The sequence below is a fragment of the Protopterus annectens genome, chromosome 10.part0 (assembly GCF_019279795.1).
Source record: "Protopterus annectens isolate FY-2018-M chromosome 10.part0, PAN1.0, whole genome shotgun sequence".
Classification (NCBI taxonomy): Eukaryota; Metazoa; Chordata; order Ceratodontiformes; family Protopteridae; genus Protopterus; species Protopterus annectens.
The window spans coordinates 186,689,679-186,711,670 of NC_056744.1; the positions used below are offsets into that span (position 1 = coordinate 186,689,679).

The 21,992-nt window shown below is 40.6% G+C and overlaps 1 protein-coding gene across 1 annotated transcript in view; it reads left to right on the plus strand.

The window, feature by feature from the left end:
* Window positions 1-21,992, plus strand: part of TTYH2 (tweety family member 2) — a 2,201,930-nt gene that overhangs the window by 2,127,152 nt on the left and 52,786 nt on the right. The window contains exon 12 of the mRNA XM_044085133.1: window positions 10,563-10,748. Coding sequence (XP_043941068.1) covers window positions 10,563-10,748 — 186 coding nt within the window. The remainder of the gene's footprint in view (window positions 1-10,562; window positions 10,749-21,992) is intronic.

Below are 21,992 nucleotides of genomic sequence, written 5' to 3' on the forward strand. Positions count from 1 at the left end.
CTGTAGTAGTACCACAGACAGTTTTTTCCTGCTGCTGCTTGTAACACAAATGGTAACCTTGGAGTGGGCGCTATTAGTTCTGTAGCTTGTGCTAGTTTTATTTTTATCTGTGAAAATGCCTCCTCTTCATGAGATCCCCACTCTAAAAAGGTGGAGTTCTTTTGTTCATGTAACATTTTGTATAGGGAGCAGCCACGGCTGCATAATCCTCTATAAATTCCCTATTGTAATTCATGATTCCCATGAATTTATGTAAGTCTGCTATAGTCAGTGGCTTTTCCATTTGTAAAATGCCTTGTACACGTACAGGGCAAGGAGATCTTCCTGTTGGTTTTATAATAGTACCTAGAAACTTAACTTTTTGTGTCATAAACTGAATTTTTTCACTTTTAACCTTAAACCCTGCTTGCTGTAGAGTATGAAAAACTCTCTTAAGAAGCCGTACATGCTCCTCTACTGTTTCTGACTGAATTAAAATATCATCAATGTAATGTATTACTGAATCATCCTTTTCCAAATGTTGTAGAATGGATCCTACTGTCTGATGAAAAATAACTGGACTGTTTTGAAACCCTTGTGGTAACCTTGTCATAACATATTGCTGGTTTTTAAATGTAAAGGCAAATCTTGGCCAATCTTTTTTCCTGAGTGGCACTGCAAAAAAAAAAACATTTGCTAAATCTATTACTGTAAACCACTTACTTTGTGGCTTAATATGTGCAGCCAACTCTGGGACTCCTGGAATCAAGTGTGCTCTAGGAGTGGTATATTGATTAACCTTTCGTAAATCAATAACAAGACGATAACTACCATCTTTTTTCTTAACTGGCCAGATTGGTGAATTTGTAGGGCTGTTGCCTTTTTGTATAATCCCTTCTCTTTCCCATTCTGCAATACATTTTTCCATATGTTCTTCTGCTTCCCTAGGAATATAGGATATTGTTTTTGAAAAGGTGGTATATAGTCCTGATCACTTCCTATTCCTACTGGGCTTTCTAGTTTCCCACAATCACTGGGACCCTTGGACCATAGATTTGGGAATTACTGTTGTAAATGCTTCCATACATCCTCACTGTCTGTATTTATATAGCCTGTAGGTTTTTCAGGTTTGTCAGGTAGAGAGATTGCACAGCAACCTGTATTTTGCTCTTCCTCTCTTTGTTGTTTGTCTCCCATCCACAGAATTTCATTAGGTAAATCAATTACTATGCCTAAAGGTCCTAGAATGTCCATACCAATAATGGTATTTGTGCAAGATGGATGCATTAAAAATGCACCCTTCCATATTTGTGCCTCTTGACTAAACTTTATGTCCACATTTTGGCTACTCACTGCATAGCATCCTGTGCCATTAAATGCTGAAATGCAAACCTTTTTTATAGGATTTACTGGTAACTGTCTGTTTGTGACAGATACTGCTGCTCCTGTGTCTAAGACATTTATCCACAGTGACCCCTCTACCCAAATATCAATCAGTGGTCGTCCATCTCGACCCTTTTTAAAGTTAGTCAGGAAAGATACCAGAGTAGGGGGGGCACATCCCTATTGTAAGGAAATCCACTCATCCTCTCCTTTATTATCAAATGCAATATGACACACCTCATGTTTTTGTTTGTCATCTTCTTCTGTGTCTGAATGATCTACATATTTAGGTTTTTCAATCTTTTTTTAACTGTTGCCTAGCTATTCCTTCTGCCTGTTCTATCAAATGTTTCGGATTTACAGGTGAAACTGTTTGAAAATCTACCGGGCATACTTTACCTTTTCCTGTATATTGATGGCTCTTATAACTGTTTTTACTAATATTGTAAGGTTTTTGTACATGATCCTGCTTTTCTGACTTTTCTTGTAAATTTGTTTGCTCTCTTTTTGGAAACACTCCCTGTTCTTCCTTCTTTTTTTGCCAGGCTTTGTAATGATCACAATTTTGCTTAACGTGTCCTATTTTTTTACAAAAGAAGCATGTTGGTGCCTTTTGCTCATTACCTGTGCTTGATCCTGGTACTACAAGCATAGAGGCAGGAGCTGATGGTGCTGACACAGCTCTTTCTGCTGGTGGTTGGTCACACCATCTTTGCCTTCCCCTGTTTTTGACTTCACCAATTACTTCAAATGGCTCACTATTATCTTCACATGCAAAGATATGGTGTGAGTATAAAGTCCCATCATCGGCCATAGTCAGTCCCCTCATTAGTTTTTGTACCAAATCAGTGAGGATATCAGAATTTTCTTCGTAGATGCATTTAATATCCCCTGGAACCCCTTTGACTTGTTCTAAGAAGCAATGTATTAACTGTTTTTGTATGTCCCTTTTTCCCATGTCTCTGTCTGTTTTTTTATATATGATTTGAAATGCAAGTCTAAAATGATCACTTTGTTCCATTAATTTATCTGTGATAGTAATTTTAAAATTATCTAATAATTTGGCTGTGAGAGGCTGCCCTTGTGTAAATGCCATTAAAACGGCTGTCATACGTCCTACTTTAGTGTTCAACTGATAATCATCTTGCTTTAATTGTATGAAAGTTTTAAAACATTTGGGAATGAAAATCCAGAAACATCTAAGTAATGCATCTGTCCATATATCAGCTCCTGCTGTATATGCCACCCATTCTTCAAATGTAAGCATGTTATAAAATATGCCTTTTTTATCATTCCACTGTGGTAAACTCTGTAATAATCTAGACTGTGTATATAAATCTGTAGTGGTTCCCTGTCCCTGTTCTATAATTTGGACTGGTTTTGTGTTTTTTAACTCTTCTTTAAGCTGGGATATCAAAATAGTATTTTGGAGGTTAGTCTCTGTTAATTCATCTAATTCTTCTTCCTTTTCCTTCAGATGCTGTTTAAGTTCTGTCATTTCTACCTGTAAGTGTTTAAGGGATATATGATACTTGTTATTGGATTTCTCTGTTGACTGCAGAGCTCCTATGCACTTTTGACAGAGATCTTGAATGTCAGTTTTGAACATTTTAAATTCATTTTGTTTCTCTTTTAAAAACTTATTAGTCTTCTGTCAATGTATCATAAACTTTGTTTCTGTCCTCATCTGTATGTGTAGCTGTGGCATCATTCCATGCTTGTACATAATTTTTAAAGAGAGTTACAAGATCTACAGGGGACTCTGTCAATAACAGATTTGATTGCTGTTATAATTCAGAAATTAATGTACTAACAGGACATAACTGCTTTACATCTGGATATAATGAAAACTGTGTATTATTAATTAATTCTTTATCATGAACAGATCTGTCTGCACAGTCTAGTTTTTTTAGCAATATCATGCAATACTTGTTTATGGCATATTACACAAAACGCAGTTTCCATTGAATCACACAATAAACATTTACTATGATATACTTCATTTTTTTGTTGCAAATACCAATCAAATGTTACAATCCACTTACATAATGCTGGTATGTCAACTTGCCCTAACAAGGTTTTACACTTACTAATGTGTTGTGTATACCAACATTGCAATTTACTCCATATTTTATCTGGTTGTTCTGCTACATTAAGAGTAAAACTTGGCTTACATTTGCTAGAATTCTGCCTGATAGCATCCATACTAAAAAAATGTGACGTAGAAAAAAGTCTTACCAGTGAGCAAGAAAACAGGTGATCAGGCTGTTGTTGCAGATGGCTGGACATTTTTCAAAGTCACTTGAGAAGCTGGGAAAGCACAACAGGCAGTGGACTGCTGTGCTAGTGGATATTCCCCTTTTCTTAGCGAAATTATGGCACTGCGACTGGAACTTCAGTCTCACTCTGGATGTAGACGTCTAAAAAACTGTACTACTGCAAGCTGCATAAACTGGAATACTTCTGTTCAGAATTGACACATACGTACAAATGTTAGTTACTGCAATTTAACTGAAGTGACCCTCTGCAGGGTTTACCATCACTCCTCCTGTGTTTGAATGCAGATTGTAGGTTCAAATGCAGGCTAGCTTGCCATTGAAAAAATTACATGGAGCTGCTTACTGCTCGCTGTGATGGATTTGAAGTGTTCTTAAGGCACTCAGTCTTGCTGGCTGGATTCTGCTAAAATTCAAAGTCTGGTTATATTTGCATTCACAGTCTGTTGCATACAGAAACTTGCAGAATATACACTGATGAGAGAATATACTTTGCAGCATCAACTTTAGAGAGCAGTAACAAATAACTTTTTATAATAAACCAAACGGAACCATGTTGCAGCTTAAAAGTACTGTTCCAACTTTACTTCTCATATAGTACAGATGATGTGAGAGATATAACATTTACCTTAGGACTTGTGTCCCTACCATACCTCTAACATAACTGGATTTATACAGCTCTTTATATACAGTTTTAGTCCTGTAGAAACAATACTAAGCTTCCTTGTTTAACAATGTCTTGTAAGAGACCAGCTTTTCTGACAGTGTGAATATCCTGTAACAGTGTCCTGATGTCCATGTAGAAAAACATATTTTTGAGGAAACACATTGTTCTGTATTCTATTTGGATCTGTGTATATGAACATATGTTCTTGTGCCAATGCTGATAAGCATATCCTGTTTTTTTATGCAGAAAAACATATTTTTGAGAAAACACATTGTCAGAGATCAGCTTTTCTGACAGTGTGAACATCCTGTATTTTATTTGGATCTTTGTATAAAACATCTGTTCTTGTGCCATATCCTGTTTTTCCATGCAGAAAAACATATTTTTGAGAAAACACATTGTCACAGTGTCATAAACATATCCTGTTGTTTTAGGAAACATATTGTGTCCATCCTGTTATTTTAGGAAACATATTGTGTCCATTTTTATATGCAGAATAACATGTCAGTGTTCTTTAAAAGCAGATTTTGCATTTTGTTCTTGCATACATCCTGTTTGAGTCTGTAAGGGAAAAATGTCCATTCTTTAAAAGCAGATTTTGTATTTTTGCTCTTGCATACATCCTGTTTTGAGTCTGTAAGGGAAAAATGTCCATTCAGCAGATTCCTTTTCCAAGCCATGGTAATTTAGTATGGATGCTGATTACATATTACTAAACTCTATTTCTACATTTAAGCAAGCTTTATCTTATACATTATTTATGTTGCATAATTGCAGCAAAATTACTTTCAACCTTAGTATATTGTTGAGCACACTGTAACACATCCAGTTTCATGAGTTTTTAATATTCAGGAGCAAACTGAGTACAGTATATTTATACCTGTTTAGTTACAATGCATTAAGAAAATGAGCTGTATTACACCTTAACCAAAACCACTGTTTATAAGAAACTGTAACTAGCAGCTTTCACAAAGTGTGATCAACACATTGTAGGTACAATGGAACAGAACAAAACTGGAGCACATTTGTCAAAAGTGTGTGTGTGTGTCTGTATATATGTGTATATAATATATATATATATATATATATATATATATATATATATATATATATATATATATATATATATATATATATATATATATGTGTGTGTGTGTGTGTGTGTTTTTCTGGCAGGACTGCCCCCGCTTGTCATTTGAGCTGCACCATCTGAAAACCAAGTGCAATAACTCTGTGGTCCAACCAGCTTTGCAGCAAACTAAACAGGTTTTCCTTAATGATTAGCTAAGAGTTGGTGTATTTAGTTTATGGGAGGAGGAGACATATCCCCTAGCATTAATATGTGAATAATTATGTAAAGTTTTAGTTAATGTATTTTTTAATTATTTTTATAGTTTTAAAGTTTATTGCTCTAGCTTGAGAGCTATGATTTCACTATTCAAATGTCAGACTAAAAACATTTGGTCTATACTTAAACTAATTAACAATGATCAGACAAGGACGAGATAATATAATGAGTACCTACATTTATGAGATTCTTCAAATAAAAAGGACTTTCCATCATTAGTCTCAGTTTAGATAAGGCTTTGGACTCACCTAATTGGTCGTACTTGTTTAAAACGCTTAGTGTATAATTTCTCACCTGAGCTATTTTGCATTAATTTCTAAGTTATACAATAAACCCTTGTGCTTATGTTAAAATAGATTATTTTATTTCTACTTCCTTTAAATTACAAATAGGCACAAAGCAAGGCTGTCCATTATCACCTTTTCTTTTTGCATTAGCCATAGAACCCGTTGCTAATAGTATTAGATCCAATAAGAAAATTGATAGATTTTGAACTAAAAATTCACCTCTTTACTGATATTTTACTAACAATAGGAAATATAGAAAATTCATTAGAACATATAATTAGTTCTGTGAGTCATTTTGAAGAAATCTCAAACTTAAGATTTAATCATAATAAAACAAGTACATTATTAATGAATAAAAAATTAAAAAAATCCATACAAAATATTGTAACTTCAACTGGAATTTTTAATAAATATAAAAAATAATGCAATGAAAAAAATCATATTTGTCACAAATTTATAAAATTCTTAAGTTAGATTTCACATATTTAGACAATTCCTGTTGGAACTACTCCTCAAAAATCATTAATGAATACTTCTCTGAAGAATACAATAAATTAATATTAACATCTACAGATAAAACTGCATGTTCATTATACTGGAAAATTTTCACATGGAAATTTTTACACAGAGCTGTTGTCACCCCTAACAAAATTACAATTATGTACAAATCAAATAAAAGTAAATGCTAGAGATGTGATTCTGAAATAATAGCTGATTGGACAGACATATAGTATATGAATGCGAAATTACTTCCCCTTTTTGGAAATAAATTAATAACTTTGTTCACGCTCTGTGATCAAATAGATGTAATATTTCTAAATATTTAGTTTTATTTAATGCTCTAATTCCTGAGATAATTCCAAAAACCTAAGTGCCCCTTCTTTGGTCTATTAGTGCTATAGCCAGAAAAGTAATTACTAAAAATTGGAAAAGTAAAGTTATCCCCTAATGTTGAATGTAGATTAAAAAAAAGACCTTATGTATTAGATCAGGAGATGTGATCATATGACCAGTTTCTGATTTTATATTGGTAGTTGGATTTGGAGGGCAATATAAAATATTTGTGAATGGAGTAAAATTTGGTCTAATGAAGTGATTTGTCTATGAAAGCACTTGTTTTTATTATTTTTACAATAAAAGTTCTCGGTTTATATGTTATTTTTATTTATTATACAGGTATTTCAAATGATTTTCTAGAAAACACAAAAAGAGGACATAAAAAAACGTAAAACATAAGCTGAAGATAGACTAATAAAGCATCACAAAACATTAAATTACATTAGGCATGCTGTTCTCATGCATAATTGAAGGCTTTCATTCTACTATTGCATAGTGGGTGTCTTTAGATGATGTCATTTCCACATTTCCATATGGACACAAAAATGACATTATAACAGATGTTTTCTTTGTGAGAAAGTCCTTTCCCCAACCTTATGCCCAGACCCCCCCCCCCCCTTTACACTTGAATCTTTGGTTTCAGAATTCTTTTTATTCAGAATTTTTCTTCCCCAGAACCTTGTCCAGTGGCTCCACTACTGGTACCCAATCAGCCCATTCCTACTGAGGGTAAGAGAGATGCAGATTCCAAGTTTACGGGTGAACCCAGAGGCCTATTCATTCCTGCCTAGGAATCTCTGTCCGCTCTCCAATGAGATTCACATGGCAAGAAGTAGGTCACTTGCTGGTCCTGGGGACTGGCCTACCCACTTACCCTGGAGGGTCCTCTTCTCCCTTGTTGACTCCAACTGAGCTCCTACATCATTGTCTGTCAAGTATACCTCTATATATTGAGTTTCCCCTATGTTGCCAGTGCAAGGTTCACTGTGACTACACAGGATCTGTTGGTTGAAACCCACCTAGTGATCCTGCTAGATATCACCCTTGTGGTGAGCAGGTGCTGCCTCCCTGCCCCCAGACTGGATGAGCTATCAACATACATTCACTCCCATCTTCCAGCTAGCTCCTGCAGGTTTCTGAGCCATTATTTAAACTGGGGCATCTGCAGTGCAATCGAGGCTTTATCTCTTTATGCCAAAGGGCTAGCGTCCTCTACTCACATTTCTGAGACTTTGAAAGAAGTCCATATCCAGTCCCTATAAAGACACTTTCCAAATACAGGCTGTCATCTTTTTAGTACTTTTGTTAGAATGCTAATAAATGTAATATGCAGTCAACTAATATCAAGTATGTCACTGTAACTAAAATTTTCTCAGCTGCACTGCACATCTTTGTAGCTGGCTACAGGATGACCAGAGCTCTTTTAGCATTTTGCACTAATTTTCTCAGAGATGTGTCTTGAACAAGGTATGAAAACGGTAATTTATAATATGCTGAACTTTGCTTATAAATCATGAAATGCTGTGGGGGCAAATAAGTTTGTCAACAAATAATCAGCCAGCAGTAAGGACCAAGACTCACCCTATCATTCTAGGACCTTTGGTTAGAATATTAACTAGTAAGGAGTGTAACAGAGAAAGCCTTAACAAGGTGCTTTCGGGAATAAGGCTTTAAGGACCCAGTTCTTTCTGAATGTGTCAGTTCCGGCTGTTGGCTGATTAAGAGTTGACAAGCCATAGTAAAGAAATACTCTTGGCAAGCTTAAAGTAATCTAGCTGGATTTCTTCATTGGATTTATGTTTACATCTGTGTGTCAGTGCAACTCCTGGTACTTATTTGGGTGGGTGATCTCTCATCTATGAGACAGAATGACTGGGACTGCATATGGTTTTGTTCTTTTTCTGTCTTTCTCTTACAGTTTTATCATTGCCCCATGGCATGTTTTTTTTTTCCTATTAAAGTTAAGTGAAGCTAAATTTTGCAATATGCATAGTATACTATCAATTAACTTTGTGTCTCTGTCCAAACTTGTAGCTACAGACTTTTTCTCTCCATGAAAAGACTATGAAATATCATATCCTCAGTCCATTCTGCATTTAGATAGTTTTCTTCAGCTCCAGGAGTAGTGATGAAGACAGGACAATCGATCCCAGTGCTTTCCTTCTAAGTGGGTTTTGCTACTTCAGTGGTATCTGTTTTTTAACAGAATGTATTGAGATCCTATGATTTTAAACTGGATAAAGATTTTAATTGGTCATAAGAGTCTTTGACAAGCTTGGAGTTCTGTGTATGGTGTTTCTTCTGCACATTCCATAATGCAGTTCTGTAAAGCAGGTAACATACTATTAGACATTCACAGTTGTACTTTTTAAATGTGAAGTATTTAGAAATCCAGTTTTCAAGAAGATAAAGATACAGCAATATATGCCTCTGGGCAAAGAGCCCACTGCTGTCTATAGCTTAAGATATTTGGTTTGACTTCTTTTTCTACTGATTCAGGTATGCTGATCTCTATATCAGACATAATGATCTACCAAAGTATGTTTTATTTTTCTCTTGTATCAGTCTCGAAGCATCTCTTCAAGTCATGTCTGACTTCTGCTCATGTTATGACTGTCCGTGTATTATTGATTGCTTCCCCAGAATAACATTTCCATACCTTGGGCCTGCTGTTCTCTTAATTGTGCATGTGGTGGTGGTTGTATTCTGAGTTTGAGGACTGATTCAACAAAGTAGTCCTCACTGGGTCCAGCACTTTCTTTAACAAGTTAATTATCAGATTGTACTGTGTATAACTCTACGTGGCTACACACACACACACACACACACATATATATATATATATATATATATATATATATATATGACATTTTGTTGTTTATTCATATAAATGAAACTCTGAAGATTGAGCAAAGCTGCTCAGTCTTCAAAGCATTGAAAAAAAAGTAGTGTTTTGTCATGAGGGGCAAGCTCACCTACACCCCACACCCCTGCTGTAACTCTGAGATCCCCCTACAGTGAGGAAAGGCCAAATTCCCCACTCCCCACTGTTAATGAGCTTACACAGAAACAAAGCTGGAGATCAGAGTGTGTCTGTCTCACACTCCACTGGACATGCAATTAAATCCAAATCCTGTTTTATTGAGGAGGGGCAAAGCCCTGTACACCTCCTAAGTGGGGGGGGGCTATACCTCACACCCTGGTGTGCAGCATTGAACTACTGAGAAATTCTTTAAAGCTGGAGAGAGAGAGATTATAATTCAGCAGTTCAGTATATCACATCTGACTTTTGAGGTTGGCTTAAATGAGGTTCTAGGATTAAATACTAAAATGTCATTAGAATCATACCTTTGAACTATCTAGAATATCACAGATTGCTTCAATTTTTGCCTCATATTCTGGGACGATTCCTCATCAAATTCATGTTTTTTCTGTCAAATCATTGAGGATTGCAGTCAATAAATGTGATATGTGAGTTTCAGATGTCATATCCTTCATAAAAATGCATGATAATCCAAAGCCTATTATTCTAGTAACTTTCGAAGCTTATAAGAGTATTACTTAAAATCTGTCCCTGGCTTTGTTGTCCCTTTGTCCCCCCTATTATTTTTGGCTTTGTCCAAAATTCTAGGGTAAAGAAGTGGAGAGGTGTGATTATAGTTTCTTATGCATATGCAAACTTTGAATTCATCAAGCTCTCTGTATAAATTAATACTATAAAGTATCACTGAAGAAGTACACTTTGAGGTGGCATTATTACTTATGATTTGTGTTTTGTATTTTAGGGACCGTAATTATGATGACATTGATGAGGAAGACCCTTTCAACCCTCAGGCACGGAGGATTGCAGCCCACAATCCTAACAGAGGACAGATGCACAGCTTTTGTAGCTACAGCAGCAGCTTAGGCAGCCAGACCAGCCTTCATCCACCAGCACAAGCCGTCTCAAATGCACCTGTCTCAGAATACATGTAGGTATAAGCTGCCTGTCATGGCCATAATATAAATAGTATCCTAAAATGATATAATACGGTTAAATAATGGGTCATATTTACTGTGAACACTGGCCAGCAGATATTAGAACACCTTGATATCAGAACTAGTAATGTACTATATCCCTAGGAAGCACAGTGTCTCTAAGCATTAAACTTAGTCTGTTTATTTGTTGCCTGATTGGTTGCTACTGAGTTCTGCTGCTCTCAGAACTAGCTAGAGTCAGTCAACAGGGAGCATGTGATAGACTTAGTTATCTCCATCAACTCTGTAGTCATTGGACCGCAAGCATCAAACTACACTTTCAGTAAGTATTACCCTTAATTGTGTGATATGGAGACACAGTAGTTTGATGTCTGTAGCTCCTACCTGTTTTGATTCATTTGTAAATAATGAGTGTGAAGGGCCATTTAGGTGCACTTTGATGATGATATTTTCTTCAGTGAAATGTAGCAGATAGAAAGCAAGAAAATGTATTTCTTTACTCTAGATTTTGCCCTGTCTCTCCAGCTCTAAGGTTGGTGTGGAAAGTAAAGAACAGACTTGCCTTCATACAAAAACACTTTATGCTTTGTTCCTTTTTATGACCGTGCTTTTTTTTCCTCTCTTTTTATACTTGGGTGTTTTTGTTTCAGTGTAGCAGGACAAGATGATCCCACTTTTTCTAGTTAATTTTGGATCTCAGCCAGTAAGTACTTTCCCTAATTCTGGTAGCCAGATGAATTACAAAATGAATTTATATGCCCAGCCCCATGCTGTAGAGAGAGATGAAGCCTAGACTCTAAACCAGAGGCCCCATGCATTATTAACAGCCGGAACCATAGAGCATGGGGGAAGGAGCGTGCCCCCCCACTTTTACAGTTGCAAGTCCTGTTTTAGGACCCATGAGTGCATCGCACACGTAAATTTTACACTCAGATATGCACGGATTCCCAATCACATCATTACTGCGACATTTATTTATTGTGAAACTGCTGCCTGGCTTGTCCGTATGGTAAGCACTGCTCCATTTATTTATTGTGAAGCTGCTGCCTGGCTGGTCTGTATGGTAAGCACTGCTTCATTTATTTATTGTGAAACTGCTGCCTGGCTGGTCTGTATGGTAAGCACTGCTTCATTTATTTATTGTGAAGCTGCTGCCTGGCTGGTCTGTATGGTAAGCACTGCTTCATTTATTTATTGTGAAACTGCTGCCTGGCTCGTCCATATTTATGCTGTGAAACTGCTGCCTGGCTCGTTCGTATTTATACTGTGAAACTGTTACCTGGCTTGTTCGTATTTATGCTGTGAAACTGCTGCCTGGCTCATTCGTATTTATGCTGTGAAACTGCTGCCTGGCTCATCTTTATGCTGTGAAACTGCTGCCGGCTCATATTTATGCTGTGAAACTGCTGCCTCACTCGTATTTATGCTGTGAAACTGCTGCTTGGCTTGTATTTTGTGTGTGTGTGTGTGTGTGTGTGTGTGTGTGTGTGTGTGTGTGTGTGTGTGTGTGTGTATCTCTGTCTCATGTTTTTCTAACAGAATATTCAAGGATTTCTACTGTGATGTATGCATGTTTACTTGAGCTGAATGCAGTGTTAGCTTTATTAAACTTACATTGCATTCTGTTGACCTTTAAGCCAACAGAACATCATGCTGGGTTTGAGCAAAGTAAAAAGTGATGATAAATTTTCTGTAGGTTAATTCTATTAACTAGTTTGCATCTACCTTTTTAGAGAAACTAATTTCAATTGATTAATTGTGCATTTATATTGCTAGTTGTGCTTTGGATATAGAGATAGGAATCTTATGCAAACACCATACATTTATAATCTCTCTGAGACCCTTTTATCCAGGCAGTGAAGAAGTGAGAGAGATCCCTTTAATGTGGAATTATTTAGATGACTGACTTCTGCAGACATTTTGCATATTTACTGATATTGGTGGTGGATTGTAATGACACATTTGAGTGGCCTTTTATGGTTGAAATTTTCTGAAATGGGTAGATGTTATGTGATCCTATCTCGCCTACATTCTGACTGATGGGCTCGGAGCCGATCCCTCGGCTCCGACTCGGCACGCTTATGCTATAGAGCGAGACCTCTAATTGGCTGAGTTATCTTTATCCCAGGATGCACCACCACTAATCCCCCAGATCTCGTTTACCGCTTACAGAGCTTGGATGTGGTCTCAACATTGACTGGGCTAAGTACTATATATTAGGCTTTTTTCCTGTCAGTATTTGCTTCATTTAAACCCAAAAGCTGTTTTAATGGCTATTCTTTGTGTACGAGTGTTTTTCTAAAATTTGGTTAAATTTTTCGTGTTTTTTCCTGTCAGAGAAGGTTCCCGTTTAAGTTAGAGGGGCCTTCCCCTGTGGTTACTACTACTTTAGTGGTTGTGTGTGGGTCAAGTACCCATTTAAGTTAGAGGGTCTTGACCCTCCTTTTCTCCCTTTCTCTTTCTGACAAATCTTGTGTGAAAAAAAAAAAAAAAAAAGTTCTTTAGTTTAAATATTTACACTAAGTTAGTGGCATACATATTTTTGTTCCTGTGTGTCAAACCCTTTATTGTTTACTGTGGTTATCTGTTTTTTTAGCCTGATTATGTCTAAAGAGCATAAACCCTCCGGGTTTAAAAAGTGCATGAGGTGTGGCTTCAAAATGTCCATAACGGACGACCACTCCTCGTGCGTCTATTGTCTAGGTGCTAAACATCTGCAAGAATCGTGCAGTGTATGCCATGCGTTTTCCTCCAGAGTCCTCCAGGAGAGGAAAAACAAATTAATCCTCAAAGGATTAATCAAGCCTTCCTTCGAGGTGGCTTTATCTTCCTCTCCGTCTCCTTCAAAAAAGAGGAAAGCGTCGGCTCCGACCAGTCAGTCGGAACCGACTGCTAAGAAAACTAAGCAGACTTCTCCATCGGCTCCACGGACTTCGGAGCCGAGGTTGGAATGGTCTGCCTCGATGCCTCCAGCCTCGACCCCTCTGGTTTCGGAGCCGAGGTCTGGGGCATCGAGAGGCGGGTCACCCTCATCGGCTCCACTGATATTGGAGCCGATAAGGGTCATCGGCTCAGACTCTTCCCCCTCGGAGCCGAAGTCCTTATCGGCACCGAAGGAAATTTCCTTGAAGGTTTCCTTGGAGACGATAATTGTTGAGTCATTTAGGAGCCGGTCCCCGAGCCCTTCGGAGCCGATGGAGAAATCGGTTCGGGCCCGATCGGTATCCTCGAGATCATCCAAGATGTCTGATTCGGACATCGACAGGGTGCTCCTTCGACTCTTCCAGTCTCCAGTGTTCCAAAAGATGGTTTCGGCTCCAGCCCATTTGGCTTCAGAGCCGATGGTCCACTCCCCTACTGTATTTCCTCCTCCAACAGCTTCAGCACCGTTGGAGCAGGTGCTGGTGGAACCAGTGGAGGTGTTAGGGTCAGGCCCGACCCTTACTCCGGCTCTTGGGTCGGAGTTCAGTGCACGGACTTCTTCCTTCGGCCCTGGGGGGGAGGCTTCGGGATTAATGCTTTCGGTCCCAAGTCTCCCTCTTGGTGCGTCGGCGGCGGGAGTACCGTCCACTGTTGTGGCCACGGAGGGGGGACCCTCCCAGGATTCTGGTGGTCCCGCCTTCAGGGCTATGAGGAGTGCTTTAGCCAAATCTTCCTTGGCTACCTCCACAGTTTCCCCAGCTCCTTCCCTACATTTGGAGACTGGGTTGTTGGCAGTCCCCCTGTCCGTAGACAGCGGAGCCCCTGGGTCTCAGGTTACCCCCGCTGGGGTTTCTCCCCCTCCTGGACGTCCTTCTGAAGCCTCTTCGGAAGAACCTCCCAGGAAGAGAACATGCAAGAGGAAGCACGTTGACTCCCCTGACGAGTCTTTGACATCTGACACTGATCTCGATGATGCAGAGGGGTCCCCCAAGTCGTCCTCGGATGATGTCTCCTTTGCAGACATCCTGGAAGCCCTAAAACAACGAGGCGGCTGGCAGTCCAAACCTCCCTCTGCTGATGAGTCGGTGTTCCTGAAGGCCTTCGGGGCTCAGCCCTCCGCCTCCTGGGTGTCTCCGCCCTTCGACGAGCTCATGGATTTGATCTGTCGAAGGGCGTGGGAACACCCAGACTCTGTGGAACCGGTGCCCGCTCGTCCGAACAAATTTCTCTCGGCGCCCCCGGATAGAGAGTTCCTTACGAAAGGTGTGGCTGTGGATGCTATGGTGGCATCTGCTACCCACCAAGATGTAGCAGAGGCTTCTACGTCCGTCCATCCTCCTAATAAGGAGTCTAGGAGCATGGATCGGTACGGTAAGCGCACCCTTAGTTCAGCGGCCTTTACTCTGAGGTCTTTGAACTACCTGATGCACTTTACGAGATTTCAGAGGGATCTGATTAAGGAGCTATCCGATACCCTCTTAGGTAACCTGCCTGAGGAGCTGGCCCAGACGGTTGGATCTCAGTTGGCTACAATGTCATCCATTTCGAACTCGTCCATGAGGCTCATTTCGTATGCGGCCGAAGGGGCGAGTAGAGCAGCGGGTACAGGCATTGCTCTACGGAGACAAGCCTGGCTCCGCCTGTGTCATTTCGCGGAGGCCTTTAAGTCTTCATTTACCGACGCCCCCTTTGATGGGTCCTCCCTGTTTGGACCCAAGGTAAAAGACACACTTACCTGCTGTGAACAGGAGGGTAAGACTCTGACTGCTGTAGGGGCACGATTTTCCACTCCCTTTCGGCCTTATCCCAAGGCTAAAAGAGGAGGGAAAATGTGGTTCCGTAGATCTCAGAAGTCTTACCCCTCTCAGCAGGAAGGTTCCCCCTCCAGAGGCAGAGGAGGGGGAAATTCATCCGGAAGACGCCGTCCCAGAGGCGGCAGAGGCCCTCGCAACACTGGAGACCACGAGTCCTTTCGTGGCTCTTCAGCTTTTCATAGTCCCTGAGGGATTGCCCGGCTGTGCTGCTCCGGAGCCAGTCGGGGGTCGTTTTTCGAAGCACCGGAAGGCCTGGGAAGGGATCACTCAGGACCGATGGGTGCTTTGGATTATCGCCGGAGGTTACTCCATCCCATTCTCTCGCCCCCCCCCCAGTCCAAAAAAATCCCGGACCTGCCACCCAGTCAACGGGATACCGCAGCCTCAGAAATTTCAAAGCTGCTGCAAAAACGAGTCATCCAACCGGTCCCCGCAGACCAGATCGGATTAGGGACTTACTCAAGATTCTTTTTGGTGCCAAAAAAGACCGGGGACTTGAGGCCCATTTTGGACCTAAGCAACCTAAACCATTCAGTCAAGAAGTCCAAGTTCCGAATGGTCACTCTACAAACCATTCTCCCATTGTTGGAGAAGGGTGTTTGGATGTGCTCCATAGATCTCAAGGACGCGTATTATCATATCAGAATACATCAAACGTCCAGGAGACATTTACGCTTCAGCCTAGGAGGCAGTCATTTTCAGTTCCGTGCGCTGCCCTTTGGTCTCACCACAGCCCCCAGGGTGTTCACCAAATGCTTGGCAGTAGTGACTGCTCACCTGAGAAGTCTAGGATTCCAGGTGTTTCCGTACCTAGACGACTGGCTCCTAACTGCCACCTCCAAGCGTCTACTTTTACGGAGCCTGCAAACCACTATATCACTGGGCAATTCCCTGGGAATCACCTTCAGTTGGCCAAAGTCTGTGTTGCGGCCATCTCAAAGAATAAGATTCATAGGGGTAGAGATAGATTCAAACCAGATGCGGGTCTATCTACCTGCAAAATCAAGTTCGAGCCTTACTCCCCAGGTCCAAAGCCCCAGCCAGAATGGTCCTACAGCTATTGGGATCCATGTCTGCCACAGTTCTGCTAGTTCCCTTGGCAAGGTTATACATGAGAATCCTCCAGTGGCTTCTTTCAACTCAGTGGTCCTTTCACGAACTCCCTCTCAATCATCTCATATGGATCACAGAATCTTGCAAACGGGACCTTCGCTGGTGGCTAGTGTCCTCCAATTTGGATCAGGGACTTGTTATTCCTCCTCTGGTGGCCACTTTGACCACAGACGCCTCCCAGATGGGGTGGGGGGGGGCATTCCCTGGGCAGGTCAGTCCAAGGCAAATGGCACCCGGAAGAAACTCCTCTTCACATCAACATCTTAGAAATGAGGGCAGTACTCCTGTCCCTTCAAGATTATCTCCCTCAGGGAGTAAGTGCTGTTCACTCAGACAACATGTCAGTGGTCTGGTACCTGAACAAACAGGGAGGGACCACATCCTATCCTCTTTGCAGAGAAGCCATGAGAGTTTGGGAATGGGCAGTCTCGACCAAACGCTTCATAGTGGCTACTCACATACCGGGCAAGGCCAATGTCATAGCCGACAGATTGAGCAGAACCATCCTCTCTCCTAATGAATGGTCTCTGAATATGACAGTTGCAAGGCAGATTTTCAGCGAATGGGGAGTTCCGTGTTGCGACCTCTTCACGACTCCTCTGAATGCGAAGTGAAAAGAATTTTTCTCCCTAACCCCGGCTCTGGGGAAGAGCCCCATGGACGCATTAGTCCATCCTTGGCCCACCGGCCTGCTTTTTATGCCTTTCCTCCAGTTCCTCTCCTCCCCAGGGTGATTCAAAAGGCATCTCTCTTAGGGAGCAGGATGATCTTAATTGCTCCTTACTGGCCTCGTCAAGTGTGGTTTCCCTATCTTCGGAAACATGCTCTGGAAGGTCCGTAGTTCCTAGATCAGGTCCTAGACCTTCTGATTCATCAGTCGGGACTATTACACCAGTCCCTGCACACCTTGAAATTGACGGCCTGGCTCCTCCTCTTCCGACGATAGTCAGGAGTCATACACACTGGATCCAGATGTTATGCACATATTATCTTCGGCCCACAAGTCCGCTACAAAGAAACTGTATTCTAGCAAATGGAAAAGGTTTGCCATTTGGGCTCAACTCCGGGGCCTGGACCCCATTTCTACTCCCGTGGCAGAAGTACTAAAATTTCTGACCTCTCTTTTCAATCAAAGCTCTTCAGTTTCTACCATCAAAGTACAATTGACAGCAATTTCTAATTTTCATGAATCCATAGACCCACCTTTAATGAGCGACAGATTGTGTAAGACCTTCTTGAAAGGTGCTGCTCTATTAAGACCTCCGATTTCTCATCCTGCACCTCCATGGGATCTCGATATAGTGTTGCATGCCTTGACTTCCTTTCCCTTTGAACCGGCAGCTACCTGTGATCTAAAGTTTCTATCATGGAAGACAGCCTTTCTAGTGGCGATTACTTCAGCCAGAAGGGTTTCAGAGCTTCAAGCTTTGTCAGTGAAACCCCCGTACTTGGTTTTTCATACAGACAGAGTATCCCTCAGGCCAAATCCTTCTTTTGTTCCTAAAGTTTGTTCTACTTTATGCTTGCAACAATCGTTAGAGCTTCCAGTTTTTTTCCCAAAATACTCTTAATAAAGCGGAGTTTATATTCCACACACTAGATGTCCACAGACAGTTACGTTTTTATTTAGATAGGACCAAACAATCAAGGAAAACAGATCAGTTGTTTGTATCCTTTGCAGAAAACAAATTGGGCAACGCTGTCACAAAGGTCACTATTGCCAAATGGATCGGGGACTGTATTACCCAAGCTTATATCTTTTCTAACAAAGAGCTTACCACCTCTGTCAAGGCTCATTCTACGAGGGCTATGGCTACTTCGGTAGCATTTCATTCTAAGCTTGCTATTGGTGACATTTGTGCTGCGGCTACATGGTCTTCCCCGCACACCTTCATTTCCCACTACAAATTAGATGTGGCATCTAGAGGACGAGCTTAATTTGGTTCCACAGTGCTCAGGAGTGTTTTCCAATGAGCCACCCGGGATTTAGGTGCTAGGGACGCTGTCCCATCAGTCAGAATGTAGGCGAGATAGGATCACATAACATCTTTTAGTTATGTACTCACCATAACTTCAGATGTTTGGGATCCATCTTGCCTATATTCCTAATAACCCACCCTCCTTCCCCCTTCCTTGGAGATCAGAGGATATCAGAAGGTCCGAATCCTGTTGTTTCATCTTGAAACATCTAACAATGTTATATAAACAAGTTGTGATTGTGTGCATGAATGCGGACAAACAAGATCTGGGGGATTAGTGGTGGTGCATCCTGGGATAAAGATAGCTCAGCCAATTAGAGGCCTCGCTCTATAGCATAAGCGTGCCGAGTCGGAGCCGAGGGATCGGCTCCGAGCCCATCAGTCAGAATGTAGGCGAGATGGATCCCAAACATCTGAAGTTATGGTGAGTACATAACTAAAAGTTTTGTCATTATTGTTTTATACATTTTGTTTCATTGCTTACTAGAAGACTGTTCAAAACTACAAATTTAAAACGCATTCAAACAGCTGGTACTGTTTTATGCAAGGAGTATAATTTAATACAATCAGGAAGGTGAATCAAAGAATGCATACATGTATGCATGGCCCTAAAAATGTGTTTGAAAACAGCCCAGAGGAAAGTGTGAAAGGCTCAAAATCATGGGCAAATTTTAAGCTTTACTCTTGTTACCAAAGCAATGGATGAAGGTAAAATAGTTCACACCACATTATCTTGATCTGGCCAAGCCTTTTGACACTGTCCCCTACTCAGGTGTAGTACAAAAGATGAATAATGTAGGCGCACACACTTGCATCACTAGCTAGATTGCCAACTTGCTCACAGGATGCAGGAAATCAAAGTAGGGGAAGAGACCAATCACCAATGGAGTCCACCAGGGTTCGGTGCTGAGACTTTCTGTTTGGTATTTCCTTTTACTTTTGAGATGGATATGCCAAAGGGCTTTGGCCAGATCATTTTGAGATGACTGCAAGCTAGGAGCAGTTATTGAATCCCTAAATGACTTAACCATCATGCAGGAAGGCTTGTCCCAAATAATAACTGGTGTCAAAATCATGACAGTGTCCTCTGAGGACTGACCCAATTGTTTGGCATTTGGGAGCTTGTGTGTACAATGACCTAACTTTCGACCAACATGTGCCCAGAGTCATAAGAAAGCCTTTCTATTATGCACAGCTTATAAACAAATTGATTGACTAGATCTAGAGATGTTGTTATCCCCCTTTGACTGAATGAGAGCTTTGTAATCATTTTGTATAATGCCCACTTTTGCATGTATCTGTCCAGCCCCATGCAACAATTGGAATACCTTCAGAGATACCTTACTAAAAAGATACAAGTCCTAAAAAAATAGGTCTTGCATGGACCACCTCAAAGATTTATTACTATACTCAGTATCCTACAGAGTGCTTAGAGGTGACATGTCTGGCATCCTCCGACCTAATACAGATGGACCTACTGAACATCAGCAAGTCAAATGGCATCAGAAATACTCAGTCCAGGATTCTAAATTGAATGTTGTGGAGGGATGTATATATACCACAGAGGCTACCACTGTTCCAGGACAGACTATACATAAAAATAAAAAAAGCTCATCCGTCCATATTCAAATGCAACTTGGATCTAAGGATGGGAAGTAGAAAATGTACTCCAGGATTGCCCTTCATGCCACTAATTGGATAGAGGCAGTTCTTAAATGCTGCATCCCTGACATGGGTCCCCTCAAATTATCACATTAGTATGATCACAGTTATTCTCACTAGGGATAATATACAATTATCAGCCATGGGATAGGTAAGACCAATCATAAAATGTTAATTCAAACACCAAAAGGGAATTGGCTAAGCTTAAAATGTCCTCCAAGTGCACCTATGTTGTGGTACTAAATAGTTATACAAAATTCCCCTTTTTAGATCACTAAGTGCCCCTCTCACCCTCCACCCCCCCCCCCAAGTCTTCAACAGCTTCCGGTGCCTATGACTAGAACTCTGTCCCCCTCTCCCCACCTATCCTTACTGTGATAGCTTTTGTACCCATTTATTCTAAGCTGTTCCTCGTGAACACCACTTCAGAAGCTCTGTCTTTTGCCATCTCTGTTCACCCTAACTCTGTGGTCCCAATGCTCCTCTTTCCTGTAGCCACATCACAGTTAGTCCATTTCTTTCCTTCATATGTCACATTTCCTGTCTCCTGCTCTATTATATCTACCTACTCTGTGCTTTGTTTTTTTTTTTTATAGCCCACTCTGTTCCTAATATTCATGCCTCACCCTTCTTTATTCCCACTCTGCCCACTGGCTTTGTCTCCCTTTTGTCCCTCCTATTTCCTCATTCCACATCTACTTGGATATCTGTTTGCCTGATCTGTCTGACTGAGGCTGTAAACTCTTCATTCATCCTGTTCAGTTGAACTACCTTAGCTTCTAGCATCCAGATCTAGTTGAGGCATTGCAGCCACAACCACTTTGCAGGTCCCCTAAACCACACTGCCATTCATAACTTGAACACCTGACTTTTTCACCATATCAAGTCCATTCTTCCTGTATTCTTTTTTTACTGTTTCACTTGTTTGTTTTATACCCATTCATTTGACTACAGTCTGTATTTATTGATTTGTACTGATTCATTACCAATCTATTCTGCTTCTTCCTGCCTAGTAAGAGCTTCTGACTGCCTTTCCCTTTATTAAATACCTGCCCTTCTACATTACCTGACTTTCCCCTTTAGTTCTGCTCTGTATGCCCTACCTTTCATCCTTTCACTGTGTCGTCCTCCTCCCGGGCTGATAAACCTGTACTTTATTTGCAATGCTCATGTATACCCAGGGTAACTTTAATTGAACAATGATGAAATTCCTTTAATTCACTTAATCATTTTTCTTCTACATGCTTCAGCATGTATGCATACATATATGAAAATGGGAATTGTTTTTGTGAAATATTATAACTATATGCTATATGTTGATAACAATGTTAACAAGATGATGTTTATATGGAATTCCTTGGTATCAGGTGAAAGGATAAACAATACTGGCAAAACTTTGCACTTATAGTTATGTCTAACTGCCATTTTTTGCAGATATTCACATTTACTTGTCCATTAGATCTGCAAATATACATTCAAATCATAATTATACAAATATCTCAAAAAGTTGGGTGACGTCTACAAAACAACCTTGCAGCAATTTGAAGATCTCTTCTGCATGAGCAAAAGTCACACTGATAGGGTTTATCAGCTATGATCAGAGATGTATTAATAGTAATTTAATGTTGTTGTGTCTTTCGGCTTATCCCGGTCAGGGGTCGCCACAGCAGAACTCCGGTCCACTAATGTTTGGTAGTGGATTTTTACGTGCCGAGTTACCAGCCCTGACACACAACCTTCAACGAAG